The sequence below is a fragment of the Pavona decussata genome, unplaced genomic scaffold, assembly GCF_977016875.1.
Source record: "Pavona decussata unplaced genomic scaffold, jaPavDecu1.1 SCAFFOLD_193, whole genome shotgun sequence".
NCBI lineage: Eukaryota > Metazoa > Cnidaria > Anthozoa > Scleractinia > Agariciidae > Pavona > Pavona decussata.
In genome coordinates this window covers 901,747-923,440 of record NW_028145602.1, presented here as the reverse complement: position 1 = coordinate 923,440, position 21,694 = coordinate 901,747, and the positions used below count along the sequence as shown (strand labels likewise).

The following is a 21,694-nucleotide window of genomic DNA, read 5'->3' as shown; positions in this document are numbered from 1 at the left end:
CGCTTATAAGGGGAACAGCTTTTTAGTCTGGGAGGAGCAGAGGAACCGCACGATGAATCAAGGAAAAAACAAACAGAGTACATAAGGTGAGAACGCCTTCTGGGAATTGAATGGGACCTCTCCTTCCTCCCTCTTATTCCAAGTAAAACATCTCCTTTCAGTTTCAATAGTACGTTTTATTTCAAAACCTGTCGTTACTGTACAAAAGCTAAAACGCCTTATTTTCTTTCTCCTGAAGTATTTTCTCTGATCACGTGCAATCTTAGTCCCTTGTACATCAGTTATTTGATTCGTCACGCAACACCCTTGAATTGGCTTGAGTCACGGTTTGTCACGCTACGCTTTTTGTTGCGTCACGAGCCAAGTAGAGGTACAAGGATTATTCTTGCACGGCAAAAAAACTTTCCTGAGGCATGTTTGATAAATAATTCCTGATACTCACTTGCAAACAAGACAACAACATTGTTGTTTCATAAATAGATCTTTTCTATAAAAGATGAACGCATGGCAAGGTAAACCTTACATGACCCTAGAACTTTGGCAAGTCTTCCACGATAAATAATTTTTAACAAGAAAGACGACGAAAACATTTTTCATGCTCGAAAAGTAATTGAACTGAGTTGAGAGTGCCTACAAGCAAATTAAGCTCAAAGAAAGCGGTTATTCGTATGACTCGCATACAAAACATAAATAATTACATCTGACCAATCACAGCAAACTAAAACAATGCAATAAGCCAATCAGAACTCAAAGTAAAACATCCAACCAGTGCAAACCGTGGGAAAACATTCTCTCGGTGCCAAGCATCGGAAAACTTAAGATTAAGTTGGTTTTTGTTCTTGACCGACACATGAAAAAAAAAATGCTGTGATAAATTTGAAATATGCTTCACGCGTTTTCAAACATTAGGATTAGCTAACGAAAAACCAAAGCAAATAAAATTTCTATCAATCAAACTCGGCTCTTGAGTAGAGTTTGGCCAATATACAAAAAGAACTACAGGTACTTGGAAACACAAAGTTTACTCACTGAAATTGAAGTAGGCCCATAAGGGACATATTCAGAAGAACATCTGTCTTGTTAAAACCTCACGCCTTAATGTTTACACCTGAGCTACGACGGAAAACGAACCGAGTGTTTTATTTTGCACGTGTGCCAAGCAGTTCGCTAACTGTTGAACATGCTTTAACCATGCACTATCAGAAACTCATAATGGGGTTTGGTTTATTGCTAATGCTCTATGTTATTGTAATCATCCATTTTACAATATTAACGCTTCTTGTACGTCCAGAGTTCATTTCCTTGACGTTTTAAAATTTAATACTGTGAATTACACCCGGTTACAATCAGGAAGCGCGTTAAGCTAGAAGCCGCGAGTGCAAAAGTGACCTTATGAAAACTATGATCATTTCACAAATCACTAGAATATATTCTATAAAATGTGTTATCTACATTATTTAAGTCCCAGCGATCGCTGTTTGACCAATCAGAGTTCGAAGCAAAAACATGCAAACTGGTTACATGCGCGGGAAACAGTGACCGGGGCAAAGCGCGGGAAAACATGCGACAAATGCCATGCGCGGGAAAACGCAGTCTAATGTCCTAGTAGATTGACTAACGTTACGCAATAACTTGAGAAATCCTTATCCAGCCGATTATGTATAAAATATGAATTGATGAACTCACTGAATACATTTTATACAAGGATTATGCACTTAACAGAGTCATCCACTTAATTGATTTTACGAAACGGGCTATGAAGAATTGACCCGTTACAATCTACACTTATAATCTTACATTACATCATTCCCTGGACAACGCCATAGAGATCACTGTACGTCTTGATCCGGCGTCTTCACTGTCTACTTTCTTGGAGCCAAAAACATAAAACGTAGAATGATTCATCTATTCCCACGGACATATCTCGGTTCCACTTTCTCTTTGCCCTCCAATCTTTTAACGAGCAGCGGTAACTGACTTTCCTACAGCAAACATGTCTAAAAGTCCTCGTCATTTTCCACCTCCATTCTAATGCTGTCCAAGAAACTCGAGTTTCTTTTCTTCATTACCTTCTGCTGTTTTTCAAAGACCTTCTTCTTGTCCTGCAACAAAGGAAGGCGTCAGTGAGATGGTTTTATTTAACACAGTTACATTGCGCGCTTGTGCCGCTTGCAATAATATAAACACCACTTCTACGTTTTCACAGCGACCTCTTTAACTGGTTAGAAAAACTCGCTCCACGTGCGTGCTCTAACCAAACAGAGCAAACATACTGTTTTTCAACCAAGTAATCAACCAAAACCAGTCCTGACCTGACTAACCGCTTTGCAGCTTCAACATTCTTTTGTTTGGGGTTATGATCGCTTAACCGCCAGGCCGCGGTTGTTCAAAGTGCGGATTATGCTATCCACTGGATAAATCGCTATCCAGTGGATAAAATGTTCTCCAACCGATACTTATTATTCGCTGGATAGTGATTTATCCGCTCTTTGAACAACTGGGGCCAGGTGTATTAGTTGTGACTGTATAAATGTGAATATATTGAGTTTGAAATTAAATCTGAACGAACAGTGCACTAAATAACAACAACCATTAGAGCGGACGTGTAGAATTCACACCTCTATTGTTGTGATGGAGTCTGTTCTGGCTTGTGACGCTGACTCGGGCCGATCCCTTCCTGAGCCCGGCCGCTGCCTGCTACCTGAATCTGGTCTCGTGTCCTTCATGCCTTCTATTGTCACGTCCTCCTGGTTAAAAAAAAAACAACTTTCAGTTAAACCCTTTAATTCCTAACATAACATGTATATTATCCCCTGACTAAACTCTACATATTGATTATGGGACTACAGTCAACTCTAACCTTGCCGACACCTCGCTATTACGGACACCCCGATAATACGGACAACAGCTAAATCCCCGGCAAAATTAGAGTACAGACGTTTGACTGAAAAAAAATCCCGCTAATAAGAACTCTCGCTAATAAGGACACTAACTCGCGGTCCCGTCGGTGTCCGCAATAAAGGGAGTTGACTGTAGTTGACAGAATTTGTTTATAAATCAATGCACGTTATCTTTGGTGATCATTTCCTTTATTCTTATGGTCTGAATGTTTAATCAAGCGGTGACTGAGAGGAGAAATTGGACGCTCATCACTCTTGGGATTTAGATGATTAAAATGGAAAATCTACATTTCTTGATTTCTGATCAATGACTGATTATTTGGCTCAGTGACTGTTTTCACTTTTTTCAAGACGGATGTTAGAAAAGAAAGCAAACTTATTTATTTTATTAAGAAACAAAAAAAACTCTTTTCCACTTCAAGTGAAGCCGCATACACCATGTTATTCTATTCTTGTTTTCTTTTTAATATTTTACAATTCAACAGTCTTATTGCACTTTCTTTTTCATGGCACGTTCGATTTACAGACTGGCCGGTCTGGCCAGTTCAGACAAATGGAAAGCACTCCAAAACTACTTTCCACGAGACAGTTATTCATTGGATAGAACTGTTTCGCGCAGTCCCACGGAAAACGATTAAAGGGTAAACACAGTGAAGTACCGCGCGTTACACTGAGCTAAGAAGCTTAGAGTTAACTGACTGACCTCTGTATCACTGATCCAGCTGTCTTCTCCACTCTCCAGCCCTCCGACCCCACTGTCTGACACTTTAGATGGTACACCGTCCTGATCACTACCCATAGAGTCAACACTGAAAGAGGAATTAGCCAAAATTCACTTTTTCCAGTTTCGCACAGAGAAAAAACTCAAGTAGCCTGCAAAACAGGCGTTTCTCAGGTGAGCGGAGGCAAGCGCGAGTCACGCGCGGCGGGAGGGGCGCCTGAAAAACGCCAAAAATAACGCCTGTTCTGCATGCTAGAACTCAAGTCAAGTCATTTTTATTTAAGCATGGTAGCCCTGCAGCAGGGGCCCTACTTAATTTGTTACTTCTACAAAATAACTAGCATTTCACTTTGGAACTTTCGTTTGCTAACGTCGGTCAGGCACATATCGCCTTCAAAATAAATTTCAAACCTTGCTGTTTATCTTAACGTAAAAATATCTATACTCATCTAATAGAAATGAAACTGAACTGGACGAACTCAACTTAAATGACAGTTCACGATGAAATGCTTATTTCGTCGAGACAACTACTACGGAGTGATTTTCGACTTACTGCGACTTAAATCACTGAAGAATCATGCCTTTTTAGTAACTTACTTAGTCATTATCCGGTAGTGATTTAAGGTGTTTTTTATATATTATTATATAAATATTTTTTTAATCCTTCAGTGTAAATATAACGTAATTCTACCCTTCGGTTGCAAAGTTGTATCCAATAAACTATCTATCGGTTCTCGAGATCGCTAAAATCTTCAAATGTTAAAAAGAAACGAAATGAACGGGATTGAATCTAGGCTCGATTTCCGTCGCTCCCTCGTGTCAGGTTTTCCTCCGCGAGAAGAGACTTCGAGGGGGTAAGCGCGCGGGCTCATTTCTCGAACGGCAGCTGGTAATCGGGGCGAGTCTAGCTTGAATCAATCATGCAGGATTTTTGTCACCTGATCAACAGAAAAAACACGAATCAATAGTTTTCTCTCGCACGCCACCCGTTAGACGTACTCGCTTTGAGTTAGAGATGTTCAGTACGCTTTTTACGACTGTTATAATAAGCCAATAATGATTGCATGTACTTGATTAAACGAAAGGTCTCATTGCAACCTTGATACGAATCAGTTGCGGACTTTGTAACGTGTATTTCTTAATATCTCACTCTTACCGGGATACTAACTTACCAGCCACTTAAATAAGTTAAATATCACAGAAAAGTCTTGATTTAACGAAAGGTCTCAGCGTAATCTTTATATAAATTGCGGACTTTGCATTTCTTAATCTTACCTTTTCCTTCTCTTGTTTTCGCTGGTCATCAACTGAGCGAGTGTACTGTCCTGCCTTGTGAGTTCTCTTTCTGAATGGCAACAAAAAACGCGCGTTAATTTCGAGTTAACGTAACACTGCAAATTAACAAGCCAAGATCTTTTAAAAGGAAACAACAGTCACTCTAAAAAAGTGAGGCAACATTCTAAAACATAGAATACAAATTTAACTTACTAAATTTCTTCAAGAGTTTCACCAATTCTTCATGCCCGTATTCCTGTCACAAAAGAAAAACACATTATATTCTTTTCAAGTCCTCTCACAAACCAGCATGCGCTCAAGCAGACCATTAACTAAAGATTTTGAACGCGTATAGTACTACTGTAGCAGAAGAGCTGTTTTTACGTTTACCAGCGGTTTGACATACAAACGAGGCAACTGCGTCATTTTGACCCGTGGGCCCCACGCGCGCTTTCATTGCAAAGCTACTAAGAAAATCTCAATATGAAAATCCCCGTATGAGGGTCCTATGCATTTGATAGACCAGTTGACCCCGCGCAAAACGATAAAAAAAAAAAAAATTCGTCGCTTGTAACTGTTCAAAATTTTGACAAGAAACTAACCATTGATCGGAAAAAGTATTAAAATGAATTTCCTTTGGAAATTTATAGCTTGTTGTTCCTTTTTAAATGAAAGAATATTTAACCCCAGGCTCAAATGTCATAACTACTATTTAGGCTTGTTAACTGAATGAAATCAAGTTGATCGGGGTAAGAAACTACAGCCAGACATATTTTTCCCGATTTCAACTCCTACTCCGCTTAATTAACCCGGTGCAACTTAAGAACTTACCTCGGCAATATCCAGCGGTGTGCGCCCGTTGTTATCAAGCACGTCCACTTTAGCTCTGTTAGCAATAAGCCACTTGACGCATTCTATATACCCGCTACAAGAAATAAAAAAAAAAAAAAACAGGAATTAAATTGAAATACAGCTGTGGCGTTTTCAGCAACGAACTTCTACACCTTCTAAAATAACTTCGCAAAGTCAATCTAAATTAAAAGCAAGAAACATTTCCTTAGTGCTAAAGATAAAATGCACCATAACCATGATTACAGGTTAAATCGTTTGCAGTGAATGGATTGAACATGTTACTGAATCTCTCAATTCAACATTAACCCTGTTTTCTTAGGAAGCATTCCTTAGGAATCTTCCGGAATACACGAAAATAAATCTTATTTGTTAACGACGGATGATACTAATAGAATGAAAGACACGAAACAACTGCAAAAGAAAACAATTTTTTGCTGTGCAACTGCTAAGTTTCTTGACGGTGTCACTCACCGTTACCTGTTATTGCAACAAAGTAAATCTACAAAGCAATAAGCTTACCTCATACAGGCAAGATGAAGAGGAGTAAGTTCATCCACTGTTCTGCAACTTAACGTACTTCCCATGGCTGAAAGAATCTAAAGGAACAAATGAAATCGGTGAAAAATTGTCCCATAAGAAGTAGCAGTATGCAGGATGTTTGTCGCATGAACCTATAGTTTAATGGCCTTAGCTACCACGAGTCTCCTGTAGCTCAGTGGTAGAAGGTCTTAGGTTCGACTCTTGTTGAGAGAACTTTTTCCGAGTATCAAAGGAGACTAACAACTGTCACGGAACAAGTGTTTCAGTTTATTTTATTTTCTCCACAAACAAGTAGGCCGGCATATTACAAGTTAAAAACAGAATAAAACACCAATTTAATAAGTCATTGCATAGCACGCACATCATATTCAGTATTCTTTTTTCAACTCACCATCATGCAGTTCACGTGACCATTCATAGCAGCCAAATGCATGGCGGTATAGCCAGTTGGCGTCTCCTCTGCTAGGTCTACACCGCTGACAGCTAGCCACTTGACGCAGTCCAGTCTCCCATTAGCTGCAGCGATGTGCAGCGGATTCATTCCACGCTCATCAAGCTTGTTCTTCATCTCTGGCACCACGTTTATCAATTCTTTGATTCGCTCAAGATCTCCAGTCCTGGCGGCATCATGAATGGAAACACCTACACACAAAAGAAAGTGAAAGTAGTGTAGTGATGAGCGTTATGAAACAGAAAATACTGAAACTAAAACACCAAGTGGGGACCAAAAGCGTGAAGATCCAATCAGGAGTCGGTACCAACAGCAAGTCACAGCAAGTGGCAAGCGCGGGAAAAGAGGAGGCGACGTGTTGTTAGTGCGTGCAACTGATTGGTTGAGAACACAATACTTCGATCTCATTGGTTAGATCTCGTTCAAACAATTAAAGCTAAGGGATAAAACAGATCTCAACACAATTACCTTCAATCGTTGCCAAAATGCACTCAAGTTTGAAGGCTGATTTGGGGAAATTATTTCGTACTTTCTTTACCTAGATTCGAATGATCACCAGCAGCTTCCTTTACATTTAGCAACATTACTAACACTGCCAAACACTTAGTTTCAAAAAGAACACATTAACAAACCTTTTCTCAAGACATTTTCACTCTCATGGACAGACTCTCTGTGTCGTTCCCTTTCTTTCTCGTGTTTTGCTCGAACTCCAGCTCTGAAGCCTTCAACAAAGTCATCACTTTGAGCAGAAATGGGTCGCTCTCGCTCGTGCTGTTGAAAAAAAAAACACCCTGAATTGATTAAACAATCAATACAACTCTTGCATGAGACATTTCATACGTTTAGTTTCACCTACACTCGAGTGAAGAAACGTTGTCCTGTTTAAAATATGAATTCATCGAAAACGATGCAATCTGGCGGAATTTGAAGCTACGGCTAGCAGAGATAATAGTTCCTGAAAAACCTCACGAGGATGTTACTATTAAAGTTATTTATTTATTTATTTAATTATGGGGTGATCTTATTAGCATGCGCATATTTTGTTTTTCTCTTTGCCTGCGGGAAATATGTAAATTTTAAGCCCTAAAAACCTCCCGTCCTTTCATTTTCTAACAAGAAGAACTGATGTAAAAAGGCTTATAGGTCAAACGCTCTACAGAAAGCTTTTGGGTCTTATCGTTCATGGTCAATATCTTTTACGTTTTTTCAGACGTTCTTCACTGAGTCAGTTGTAGAAGAACACTTGTTTGTCTGCATGATATCAAACGTAAACGAGAGCCACTTAGCTGACCTCCCCTTGCCTTCAACTCTAATACTTTCTCAAAGAGTTTGAATCGGTTCAATTAAGTTCCAATAGATCAAAGTCATGCTCGTCGACTCTCGCTGCGTAATTTCAAGAAGTTTGAATCAGTTCAAATTTTCTCAAAAATAGAATTCAAATTGACGGCGTGTACTCTGATCGACTGTCGTGCACTCTCAATGAGTTCAACTCTCGTCCTCGTTTCAGCCGGACTAAGGCATTACAGCATAACCTATGCGGGAATTATTTTGTTTGTGCGATGCTTTGTCTGCCTATGAAAATAAGCTGATTGAACTTTACCTCCGGTTTCGTTTCACCAGTAAACTCCACCCTTGGCTCCTCCTCCTCCTCTTCTTCCTCTTTCGCAGGCTTTGCATCATCTTCTTCCTTATCCTCTTCCTCCTCTCCCTCCTCCTCCTCCTCCTCCTCATCGTCTTCCTCCTCTTCTTTCTCATTATTTTCTTCCGTTTTTTCCTTTCCTATTCCTTCCCCTTCTTCGTTGTCTTTTGCTTCGGGCTCAGACTCCTGACTTGCGGGTTTCTTCTTGCTAGCCTTCTCTCCAGGGTTCAGGAACGATGACAAAGCCGTGGAAACCACTTTAAGGTGATCAGAGCCTCGTCTCGTTGCAGTTCCTCTCTTCTCGTCTTCCACGTCCTTTTCCTCTTCTTCTTCTTCCTCGCTTTCACTTGAGTTTTCTTCCTCCTCTTCTCTTCGCTTTTTACCCTGTTTAGAGTCTACTTTCTCGTCCTCGCTTTCTGAATCATCGTTTTTATCTTCATCGTCTTCCTCTCCCTCGCTGATATCGAATAAGTTTTCAGCCTTGACGGCCACAAACCCATCTTCGTCAACGTTGCTTTCCTGTGTTACCGGCGTTGAATCTACAGGCGCGGGGACGACCGGAGGTTCTGCATGCTTTGAAGGCAATGGAGGCTTTTCTCTTAGTGAGTCTTCTTTGCTTTTCGATTTCTTTTTCACTTCTCGTAAGTCAGGAGGCGGGACATCTTCTTCACCACTTGAGAAGCTGTCACTCCCGCTGCCGCCTCTCATGAAAAAGTCGTCGTCCTGTCTTTCGTCGATTCTTGGTAAAACAGCCGCCAGATGCGACGCTTTTTAAAGGAGAAAAAAACAAAACAGAAATCAATCAAACTTTACAATGGGAAAGTTGAATTTATCAATCGTGCTTTAAAGGAGACACGAATTTTGGGATAACTATGAGATATGCTATTGTCTGCCATGCCGCAATTGTTTGACATTCATTTTCTTGTAACAGGACCAAAAGTCCAACATATAAACGACAAACATGGGCGTGATTCTAGAGAGGACAACCTCGTTCCCAGGGTCTCCCCTGTTGGAGAAGAGGGGAACACCGGAAACGAGGTTGCGTGAGAGGAGAGCCCTCTTTTCTGAAGTGTATTGCCTCCACCGTGCGTCTCTGAACACTATGCAGACTGAGGTAACGCGCGCTAAAGGCAGAGTTCAGTGTTTTTATTACCTGGTAAAACGTCGCACACCGGAAGGTCTCGAATAATCTGCCCATCATCGTCACGTGATGATAACCATCTAAATAAAAATTAAACAAAAATTAGTAAAAATGTAACAAGATCAGTTGACCGCAGAGGAGATATCAACCGAGGGTCACACGGTCTGAGAGTTTCATCGGATTTTTTTTTTTTGGATGACTCCAATTTGGGGTCATTCATAAATAAACAATAATAATTTACCGTACTTATTGTTTCCCGAAATTTCACAACAATAAAGTAGAGATCAATCATCTTGAGCAAAACGAAATAACTTTTCGGTTTAGCTGGAGGCATGTTTCGGATGCTTCATCATCAGTTCACGGATGTTACTTACTATTTGCAATTATATTCATTTAGTACCTGTTACAACGAAACTCGAATGCTCGGGTTGCCTCGGGGCCTTCCTTTACGAACACCTTGTCCAAGAACCAACCATAACCTAATATCGAAAAAGAAAGAAAGAAAGAATCAGAACAGATTTATCCACGAGAATTAAAACAACTTTTAGACAAGTCGATGGACACAACTTACCTAATTTAGTTTCACTGTGACCGATTCTAATACTTGTCAACTTTCCAAGGAAAACCGAGTCGACGACGAAGATGTCCACCTGAAAACACAACCAAGGAACTGGATTAGCATGTGAGGAGTACGTTGAACGATCAATGGAAAGTTTTCCGCAATTCTTTGATTCATTCCGAGTCACCAAAACCACATCTCTAAGCCAGAATTCCCCCAATTTGACAGCCACGCAGTAAATCTGAGTGCAGGCAGTGAATTTGCAAATAAATTTACCAATGTTTTTGCACTTTACGACATTACACATTTCTTATATCCTTGGATTTAATTCGTCTCCATGCTTGCCCCACTTTTTGCCCTTGCGCTTATATTTTACTTTTTCTCTGTGGAAAGTCTACAGCGTGGTCAGCAAAACGTTTCAAACAAGAGACAAACCTGTCCTCTCTGAAACTTTGTCCTGTGTGTTCTTGAGCGCAGCAGTTGTCTCTCTCCTGAGTTCCCATATTCTCCAAACACTGTTAACTTCACTACTGCCTTTGTACCAGCACCCAACTTGTCGCCAGTAAGAACGTAAACTTCATACGTGAGAACTGACAAAGGAAGGGGAAAATAATCATCTTTATTCAATGCGTCGGTGCCAGCACTGATAGCAGTATTAATTCTTCATGTTAAAAAACTACCATAAACGTAGAATGCGAGCAGCCGTACTTTTTCCCCAGATCACACGCGAAAAGTGACAGTAAAATTACGCAATTAGAAAAGTGAACGAGAGCCTCGTTTCTTGCGGTTCACGGCCTCACCGCTCGCTAGATCCATCGCGCGCTGTAGAACTTAAGAGAAAAAAGAGACTGCCCACGGTCTACCATAAAACGTTGTTGTTGTTGTACCGATTGAATAGACCCTTCTCCAAAATGGCGGCAACAGATTTGAATGAGTTAAAATTAAACTGAATGAAAAACTGATACCAGAACTGGAAAGAGCACCTTTACTTTAGTAACCTTGCAAAGTTTCAGCATCAGGTGTTATATCAGCTTAGGAAATGTAAGATGGAATTTGACAAATTTACAGACGTTTGTATGACTGGGGGTATACGTCATACCCCCAGTCATATAAACGTCTGTAAATTTTTCATTTTTCAACTCACATTTTCTCAGCTGATATTACACCTGATATGCTGAAACTTTGCAGGGTTACTAAAGTAAAAGTGCTCTTTCTAGTGCTGGTATACGTTTTTAATTTGAACTTATTTGAATTTTCGGCTGCCATTTTGGAGAAGGGTCTATTGGACATGAACTTACACTGATTTTTACCTTTTAACAGTTCGTGACCCAAGCTTACCTTTAGGTTCGAGATCTCTGTTTCTAGTCTGTGTCTCTGCAGAAAGAGATGTTGAGGTTGGTATGCTTGCGGTGCTGGCACCAACTGTTGCTGTCTCTGTAGACACACACACTTCGTTGACTTCCTCCAGGCTGTTTCTTTTGATTGGCATAAGTCTTGGAGGCAGGATGATTTGTCTGTCAATCTGCTCAAGGTCTTCATCATCCTGTTTAATAGTTTGTGTACCTAGAATAGAACAGCCGAAAATAAAAAACAAGAACAAAATAGACAGTGATGCTAATTAAGAAATGAAGAGTTTTATGCAACACTTAGCCGGCGTAGCAAGCATTTCTGTTTAGTTTTGTGCGTTTTTCGCATTCAAACAGTGGAAATTGGGACGAGCCAAAAACAAAAAGAAAGAAAAAAAAGCAGACAGACGGACGGATGGACAGACGCCCTCATCCCAATATCCGCGCGGTCAAAAAGCGAGAAAAAGCATAAAACCCCAACCGAAATGAATGCTTTGCAGGCTATGCAACACTATCTTAAGTGACTTTTTTTAGACAGAATTTTTTTGCTCGGAATCACGCAACTTTTGGCAAGTGGACTTGTTTTTACGTTGTACCTGACAAGGGGGTGGGATTTTCTGTCCAAAGCCACAATTTAGAAGATTTTAAGTTGAACAAAAAATTCAGGCTCAAAAAGTCACTTACAACAGGGTTGCATAAACTCTTTCAACAATGCAATCTGATCATTCAAAAACTATGTTCTCTATAATTTTTCATCGGGAATCATTCGTATTAAAAATAAGGTACACATTTCACACAAATTTAGAAGGCATCTGCCCTGGTAATAACTGGGGGTTATAGTCCGTTTGTGGCACAGGCTACCTTTGCAGAGGAGGCCATCCAATAAGCTTCTAAGGGAGCTCTAATTAGGGACAAGAGCAAAGCAGGAAGGAGAACTTGCATGCACTTTCAGAATTTTCTATCAACTGTCCCTAGAGACTCTTGAGACTGGTGCAAGCTCATCTAGTTTATGTTCCTTGCAATCTCCCACACGCAAGCAAAGGAAATGACTCCATGTGGATTACAAACTGAAATATACATTTACCTGAATGAACAACCGTCTGTGTGGACATGTCAATCATGTCGTGCTCATGTTCCATCCACGACAGTCTTGGAGTTGCGCGAGTTGAGGTTAACCTAGGAGATCCCACACTTTCAAATTCTTCATCATCATAACTATCTTCGTCTGGACCGGCAGCCTGCGACTTCAATGGAACACCAGCGCTTTTAGGCCTGGTGTCTTTTGATTGGTGGTGAGATGCCACAACACTGCTCACACGTCCCTCCAAATTCATTCGACCAACCAGGGAACTACAAAACCATGAAATATTTTCAAGTCTTAGTGCTCACAAACATGTACATAAGCTAGTAACTACAGTGTAGGAACCAATCCAGGGAGTGGCAATACCAATAAGTCTCGTTGAATGGAAACACATTATAAACTGCCAGCAGTAGGGGTATGGAATGGTCCTTGAAAAATGATGGGTCTCGGCAAATTTTCGGGGAGTCTCGAAATCTCAGCATCTCAAACTAGAGTCTTTGAATCTCGAGCTCGTAAAAAACAAAGCGGGTCTTGCAATCTCGTTTTTGGAGCCAAGTTGCTAAGTCTGAATGACCGTCATAAAACAACAACAAAACAAAAAATTGTGGAAAGCGGCTCAACATCGCAATCGCGCAAGCTGTGAAACATGTGGGCTTGGATAAATTCTGCTCGTAAATTGCCAGTTATGCCTGAAAAAGAGTAAGGCTGATTTCACGGCATCTTGTAACTCAGATTTTTTATTCGCATTGTCTAGGGTTCGGATTTGAACAAAAATAGTCAGGTCTTGGTCTCAGATTTTAAATGAGAGTCTCGGGGTCTCGGCAAGTCTCGAATTTTGCCATTCTATAGCCCTAGCAGTGATGGAGCACTAGCTTACACCCTGCAGGCCCCCTCACCTAAGTCGGTCATCATCATCGTCACTTTGTGATCCTCCTGGCAAAACAACATGAACACCACTCTTGCTGCGTTTCTTTCCATCTCTGTTTGATGCAGACGATTTGAAAAATGTGGATTCTGGTCTCCTGTGTGGAGCTGATGCTGATCTGGGTTTACCCTGGAAAACAATAACAACAATCAAAGTCACTTTAAACATAGCTAGAGAAAAGTTAGACAGAAATCTGGACTTGGCTTTTAACTTCTAGGTATTTAATATCTTTCAAATATTTACTAATGATGTAGGAAAACTGTATGAAAAAGGTTGCAAGTCTCAAAAAAGTTCCAATATTATCACAATCTCTTTCTATATTTATTGCTTGACAGATGTACTAACCCATTTACTAGTAAAATGAATGAACACTAGTTTCCAGCAATAAAACTTGAAAACTACTTGGAATAAAAAAGTCAAATTTGTCACAAACCTTTGGAGGGGCAGGTCGTCTGGACATTTTTTGAGAACCTTCTGAATCTAGAAAGAGACAAAATGACAATAAACTTCAAAAGAAAATACAGGGAAATAAAAATTATGGTAATCATTCTAAAACCATTGTTTTTTTTACCAGTGAAAATCTTAACTTTCACATACACCTTCAAGTAGTAATATTACACAAAAGACTAAAATTACAATTAAAATCAATTGAGTATAGATGCTAATATCTTAATTTTTTTAGCACTTATAACAGGACCACTCCTGGCATTAAGAAGTAAAACTGTTCACCTGAACAGTCATACATTTTAAACAGAGGCAGTAGCCACTAGTGTTTGTTTGATATGCACGGTACCTGATGAGAACGACTCTGTTGCTGTTTGACGTTGTTTTTCCCTTTGAAGTCTGGGAATATCCTAAAGAGATATCGGTAATCAGTCATGTATTCAACCTACTATCAACCAATCAATTCACTAATCAATTGTTTGACCAGTTACGTGCATCTGTACACTGTAGCTAAAACACAACAGCAGGGAATGAAATAAACTTGTAAGAAGAGTTTCTGTGTTGAATTTTCAGTCTTGTCATGAACAAATGTAGTGATCAGGAATGACATCATACCTTTGAAGATCACAACAAAACTGTGAGTGGCAACTAAAAGACCAGGCTTTATACCAATAAATCTACCTGTCCATGCATCTGGTATGCTCACTAACTTTTTCTAATCCAACCCTAAGTTACCTTCTCAGAAGTTTGAAAGCCTTTGCTCTGTTTCTTAGTTGCAGGCAAGGCAACTGTTTCCTGAAAACAATCAAAATCACAATCATCTGATTACTGGTATCCACATGCCAGTTTGTCATTAAACACACAGTTTTAACTCAATGAGAGCACTTTTATGTATACCTGCCAACTCTCACGCATTATGCGTGAGTCTCACACCTGCGTACTAAAGACATCGATCTCACGCATCACGGACAATTTCTCACGCCTGACTCTCAAATCCAGACGAGTTGTTCATAAAAAACTTCATTTCATTTTAGATTTGTTATGTTTTATTTCTTTGCTTCTTATAACAATCGCAAAAGCTTTAAAATGTCTACAATCCGTTCGAATCGTAAGTGTTCAAAGGTCGTCGGAATACCGTTGGACATTTTCGGCAATGCTCAGAAGTCTTCGGAAAATCGTTGGAAATCTTCAGAAGTGGCTCGGACGTTTTTGGAAATCCCTGTCACAACGAGACAAAAATATCACGCGTTCGACTGAGAAAAAGTTGGCAGGTATACTTTAATGCCACTTAACAGCAGAAGTAACCTTGGCTATTTCACAAAATTTATTTTAAAGATCAGGATAAGTAAGGTTGAAAGGAAGTATTTTCATACAAAAATAAATGATATAAGCAGACAACATTTCTAAATCTTGTGGGATGTCATTGTCAAAATGACATCCTGAAGATATTGAAACATTGTTTGCTTATAATAAATTACTCAATTTTGTATTAACATATTATTTTAAAATAAAAATAATCTAATAAAAACTCCCAAAATATGACTACTGAAAAAATCCCAATGGAAAATTTTTTCTCCAGACAAGAACACTCAGGCATATTTACAGTATGTTACTGTTAGTAGTACATGTATCTCACACTGTGCCAGCAGCCAGCATTACTTGACTGCAGCTGTATGTTCAATTATCATTTGGTTGCTTTTTTCAAATGTACATTGGTATCAAAGGCTTGCATTTTCCTCACATGCACATCAAGCCTTTAATACTGCCAACTTAGTTCTACCAGACATTTTGAGGAGGTAATTACCGTAGCAACAATCAGTTTGCTTGCCATGTTGACCAGTCTCTCTCTTTCATCTCGAGTGACATGCTGAGGAGGAGAACGCCTCAGAATTCTTCTGGGTTTTCCAACAACATTAGAAGGGGTTTTCCTAAAATAGAAAGAAATGCATCAATTTTAGAGTTAGTAAACATAATGGTGGTGTGGCAAGACTCCTGAGGAAGGAGACTAACCCCCTCTTGGACACTGACTCTAAAACATACCTCAGTCTGCACTTTTTTAGAGTAGTTTTCAATATTGAGTTTGCATGATGTAAAATTAAAATCAAAACCAAATTAACCATTCTACCAAATCACAACGAAAATAAACACAGTAAACTAATCAGACTGTACAAGAAACAAAAATCTTCAGGACTATCAACAAAAATTTAACTCAAATTTGGCAACAGCCAAACAGGACACGACTTGATAACTACAGTACCGCTCAAAAGTAAGTAACCACCCTCACACAAGATGCAACTCTTGTCTCAAGAGATAACAGTTGCGTCCCGAGAGACGAGACAGCCTTCTCTCGAGAGCCAAAAAAAATTGTAAGTTGTGTACCATTCTTTGTTTAATCTTGGTTTAACGCTTAAGGGTAGATGTTTGCTAAAGAACACAGTTTGTACTGACGTCTTAAATTCATTACACGTACCTTCGTTTCATGCCCTGCTTTGTCCTCATGTACTGATCAACAGTCATCAATGCCTGTGGTCGGTGAGGAGGAGGACAAGGCTTTACAGTCTGTGGCAAAGCATACGGTGAAATAGGCCCAGGCTTGAGACGATAATCTACTGACGCCATAGTCTGGTCCACATGTCTTCGCACTGTCCCCTCCCGTGAATCTTGGTCCCGCACTGTCTGCATTTTCTGCAATTGCCTTTTGATGCTGTTGTTGTGGAAGTAGTGTTTTAAACTTCTGTCATGAATTCCATCATAGTCTAATGTTGGACCCTAGATCAGGAAAAGAGTATAAGTGAAATTAGCCTTACACAATTTGGAATAAATGTGATGGTGTATCAATAGCCTGATAAATACACGAGAATAGAAAATATACTATTTAACAATTATTCCACGAGCGCGCGTTGGATATGAGATGATAGATAGCCAACGAGGCGCGTAGCACCGAGTTGGCTATAATCATCTCATATCCAACAAGCGCAAGTGGAATAATTATTTTATTAAAAACAATCAAGAAATATTGCTAGATCTAACTGATTTCGCTGTGAGAGAAGAACCAGCAGACAATATAATGGCCGCCATTTCTTGGCCATGGTATAATTGCTCATATACAATGGCCGCTCAGCCAATCAAATCCCTTGAATTGCATTATACAATGATCCAGTTTTTAATAAAACATTTTTTTCCACCGCATATAAGTCACACACTGACAGTCAAATCCTAGCGCTCACTATGCAGGATGTTGGTCATATGAACCTAGTTTAATCGCCCAGCTCCCACATTAGTCTCCTGTAGATCAACATCCGAACTGGTAATCGGAAGGTCAGAGGTTTGAAACTCTGAATACTTTTTTCTGAGTACACCTGTGTCATTGACTGAATAACACATCATTCTCAAGATTAACTTCCTGATCAAGACAAAAATAATTAAAGTACATACAATAAGAAAAGTTAAATGAAAAAATTGCAAAGACATTTTAAAAAAATATCAAAATTTCCAGTGTTACAGTAATTCAATTTAACCTGAGGTGTTCAGCAACATTCAGTTACAAGACAGTGTTACAGAATTCAGTGCAACATGTAATTTTGTTGTCAAGTGTAAATGAAATTCAAACTACACTGGGGATGTGCTTCATGAACACAAGCATGCAATTATTGCTTACAGCTCTTAAGGGAACAGGGTCCTCTTTGGGAAGACATGGCCCAGATAAATCGAAACCATCCTCTCTTCTTTGAACATCAAGATAGTACTTCCTGTAAACAAACAACAGGAAGACATTAATTAATGTTCAGTATAAGGACCTATACATATACAGCAAAACAGAAATGTGATTAGTACAAGACACTAACTTGTACTATTATTAAATGCACCAGATATAACATAAAATTTGAAAAAGAAAAATAATTAACAAAGAAAAATATAATATTATAGCAATTGGGTTTGAAGAGCTGCTCTAAATTTTACAGTCAAGAGGAGCTTATTACTGACATTAATTACGTGAGTCATACATTTCTTGGCTGCCATGTTCGGAGTCAGATTCCTCTGCCAAGAAATACAGGCAGGATTTAGGGCAACGGCGACAATTTGAAGACCTCTTTGAAATCCTCTTCATATATTATTCCAAAGAAGATAATCAAGAAAAATCATAATCGAGTTCAACGCCACGTCGTTTGTGAAAACAGAATCACTAACTGGAATTATACAGCAAGTCTGTGGTCAACTGCCTCCATTGCTACAACAAGTATTTGAAAGGTTGCAAAGGATTTACACCAAAGATGTGGGGTTAAAGTTTTGAGACCATGGAAACACAGAGTAGAATGTTATTTTAACATGAATAATTAATAATCTGGAGAGCTGTAACACTCCATCCACATTCTAGTAGTTTTGTTTCTGACAAAATTAAGAGCCTGGCTGCACAGCTTTCAGAATGAATCTGATTTTGTCACCTTGAGCAGAGATATTTGTCTCATTAGTTTAAGTTACCTGATTGGTTGTAACTTCTAAACAATGTACATTGAACTGAGATATGTATTTGATTACAGTTAAAAACAGGAAAATGGTTATTACTGAATAATTATGCTGAGTGGAAAATGATGATTAATTATTCATAGAAATGGTCCCTCAAAGGAAAACAACTATTCTAAAAATAATTTTATTCAGAATTAAATGATATTTATCATTTCAATAGTTACTTTTGAAACATGAGTTGTCATTTTTGTAGGAAGAAGTCAGCAAATTTCTACCTCGGATTAATTAGTAAATACACATAAACTTTTACCTTTGAAATTTTCTGAATAAAACAATACATTAGTGAAAGATTGTTCACAGCTTTCTCTAAGAAAAATGTCTGAGTAGAGTTAAACATTTTGGATAAAAATGTTAATCATTGTATACCTTGGTTCAAAAGATTTATTTTTTAGGTAACTAGCTGATTCTTTCAAGGCAATAATAATTTATTAAAAAGACAGAATTACAGGAAATCCTTGGATATTTTTACTCTTGCACTAATTATGTGGTAATTCTGTAATTGCCCTTCTTAATTGTACTGGGATTTAAAAAAATAAAAATCAAGAAATTGATACTATCAAATTAACTAAAAATGAAATAAATTAATTTTTTGTCAGTGTAGCGTTAAAGTCAAACAGAGTTATGATATTGCAAACGACATATTAAATATAGGCTGTAGATTTGAATTTTTAACTACTTTCAAAGGCTGTAAAATTATCAGTAACTTTTTAGGAAATGTTAAGAGTTTTGCTATCAAAAATTTGAGATTGTGTTAATATACATATATGTACCATTGCCTATCACTGCAAACATTTTACAGGTATTTATAACAATGTTATGATTACTTTTCAATTCAGGAGTGCAAAGAAAATTAATTTATGTGTATATAACATAGTCTGTTATAGTTTTGCAATATATTTAACATCTTGTTTTTCTTGTATTAGTTTTATTATTTGACTTATGTATTCTAGTACTAAGGACCCTTCTGTAAACCACTCTTGGTGAAGTAGGTATCCTCAAATAAAGATTTTCATTATAATAAATTTTTATTGTAATAGGGTTTTCTTTTATAATCTGCCTGCCAAGTCAGCAATAATAATAAATTAAAATTATTATTAGTTACCTATTAGCCAGGGTTTAGTTTGTAAAGAAACTATTGGAGTGGAGACAAATTTTTGGTTTCATTAACTGAGCTGATAATTAAAGCTAAAATTATTTGGCTGCCATAAAGAGATTCTAGAGCTGAAGTTTCAAGCTTTAGCCCTGCATCTCCTGCCCCACTGTGACGCGCTGTTAGAGTATACATGTAAGTTGTTTTTTGTCTTTGACAGCACAAGTTGTTTCAGTACACTAATTGAAATTATTTGTTGACAGTTTGCATTACTTTGTTATGTTTTTAGCCTGATATATCACATTTCTTGCACCATTATTAAATTTAACATATCTGGCGTTTGCACTGACTAACTTGCGATCGTTTTTTCTTCTTCTTTTTTTTTTTTTTTGGGGGGGGGGGTGCATGGGGACACATGCACACACTCTTTTTTATAAGAACATCTACTTTTGGGGCTGAGGCTGAATGTTCTTATTATTTTTGGCAATTTGAGCCTGAAAAGTTCTTAAGATGTTCTTAGTTATTAGTTATAGTATTTCAATAAATTTATGCAGACATGGCCAAGACACCTATTATTTGGGTCAATTGGACAATATAGATTGAATTTTTACCTGTATATTTATTTGTCTGTATTTATACTGTTCATTTTAAAAACATTTGGTCATAATTAAAATGTTCTTAACTGACTCTCAGCCTGGGTAATGTAACATGAGGTAGCCTTTTCTCAATGCACTTAATCTAAAGAGACCACCACATCTATCATTTTTTTTTTCTTTTTACACAAGTAAGGCAAACTCCTTGACAATAGACCATATTCGTATTCTCAGTATTGCACTTGATCTAGCTTGCAATGAAGGCTGTTGTGGGAAGGAAATATTTAACAATTATTCCACGAGCGCGCGTTGGATATGAGATGATAGATAGACGACGAGGCGCATAGCACCGAGTTGGCTATAATCATCTCATGTCCAACAAGCGCAAATGGAATAATTGTTTTATTAAAAACAATCAAGAAATATTGCTAGATTCTACTGATTTCGCTGTGCAGGAATAACCAGCAGAAAATTTAATGGTCGCCATTTTTCGGCCATGGTATAATAGCTCATATACCATGGCCGCTAAGCCAATCAAATCCCTTGAATTGCATTATACAATGATTCAGTTTTTAATAATAACAAACATTGCCTCAAGTGCTGAAGCTATGCCAGTTCAATACCAAAATTACTACATAAGTATGGTCTATTCAAGTGTGCTGTTTCTTTTAACATGGCAGCCAAATTTGCGATTGGTTGCAAAAAAAACTGATGTCAAAGAACTTGCTTCTCCTGTTCTGGTTCACATATATACATCCTCTAGCTACTTGGCACGTGAAACAACAACTGGAAAAGGCATCTGCTTTTACAGGCTAATTATTGGTGAATTCATTATAAAATGTGAAAATTCTTCCTTCATCACAGAGCTCAATTAATCTAGTTTAAGAGCTTGAAAGTTGGAATTTCCTTTTTGAACCTAAGCTTAAGCTTATTTAATTGAGCAATTATAGTTACATTTAGACATCTACCTCACAGTTTGAATTTCAGAGAAGGACCAACTTAACTGGGGTGGAAAAGTATGATAAGCTTCTCTCTCAAATCCCACGAATGAAGAACATAACGGAGTGTGTATTGTAAAAACCAGCGAGCGCAAATACACGCACTTAAAGATCATTGAGACTATAAACAAACTACTGTATTACAAACTACTGTATTACAACATTTAACACTTAAGAAATTATCGATTGTTTGTCGTTGGCTAACTCCAATGAAATTTAAGGTTATGTGGAATACTCACAATTTCTTTGCTACAGTTTTCGCCACAGAAGCAGAACTCATCTATAATCTGATCCCTGGTCTTGCCCCCTCTAATGTCTGATCCGTTTATAGAGCAACATATAAAACAACACAGGAATGAAAGATCCAAGCCAACTGAGCAGAGTTGAATAGCTTGATTTTGCAATCACATTAGGTCCTTCGCTCGCTTTTCACGAAATCGTCGTCTTCTTCTCGAAAAGAACCCACAAATGCAAAGATGTAGCCAAGCCAAAGCCAAAGAACGCGATAAGCTAACGCGAGATAACCACGATAAGGATACTAATCTTGTCAATTTCACCCCAACGCGTCTCTAGGGTGCGAAGTATTTACCCGACGTTTATTTGGCCTAACGACCA

The 21,694-nt window shown here is 38.4% G+C and overlaps 1 protein-coding gene across 2 annotated transcripts; it reads right to left on the bottom strand.

Moving 5' to 3' along the window:
- Positions 1-155: 155 nt before the first annotated feature.
- LOC146461916 (uncharacterized) lies at positions 156-21,650 on the bottom strand. 2 transcript variants are annotated; one of them, XM_085086349.1, is made up of 24 exons: positions 21,319-21,650; positions 17,533-17,623; positions 16,345-16,643; positions 15,679-15,802; positions 14,610-14,669; positions 14,224-14,284; positions 13,864-13,910; positions 13,402-13,559; positions 12,509-12,774; positions 11,417-11,641; positions 10,514-10,668; positions 10,091-10,169; positions 9,920-9,998; positions 9,532-9,599; positions 8,340-9,145; positions 7,372-7,510; positions 6,680-6,930; positions 6,268-6,344; positions 5,728-5,821; positions 5,106-5,152; positions 4,897-4,962; positions 3,604-3,709; positions 2,619-2,747; positions 156-2,102 (listed from the first exon to the last, which is right to left on the bottom strand). In XM_085086349.1, exons 1-24 carry the CDS (start codon positions 21,357-21,359, stop codon positions 1,998-2,000), a joined length of 3,573 nt encoding a protein of 1,190 aa, XP_084942475.1. In that variant the 5' UTR covers positions 21,360-21,650; the 3' UTR covers positions 156-1,997. The 2 variants fall into 2 exon arrangements, with proteins under 2 accessions (XP_084942475.1, XP_084942474.1); XM_085086348.1 differs by having other exon boundaries at positions 4,897-4,966; positions 5,110-5,152.
- Positions 21,651-21,694: the final 44 nt, after the last annotated feature.

Coding starts and splice junctions, on each gene's coding strand:
- LOC146461916 (XM_085086349.1), bottom strand. CDS start 21,359: ATGAGTTCTGCTTCTGTGGCGAAAACTGTAGCAAAGAAATT. Junction 14,670..15,678: donor GCAAACTGATTGTTGCTACG/GTAATTACCTCC, acceptor GATTGTTTTCAG/GAAACAGTTGCCTTGCCTGC. Junction 4,963..5,105: donor CTCTTGAAGAAATTTAGTAA/GTTAAATTTGTA, acceptor CCATTCAGAAAG/AGAACTCACAAGGCAGGACA.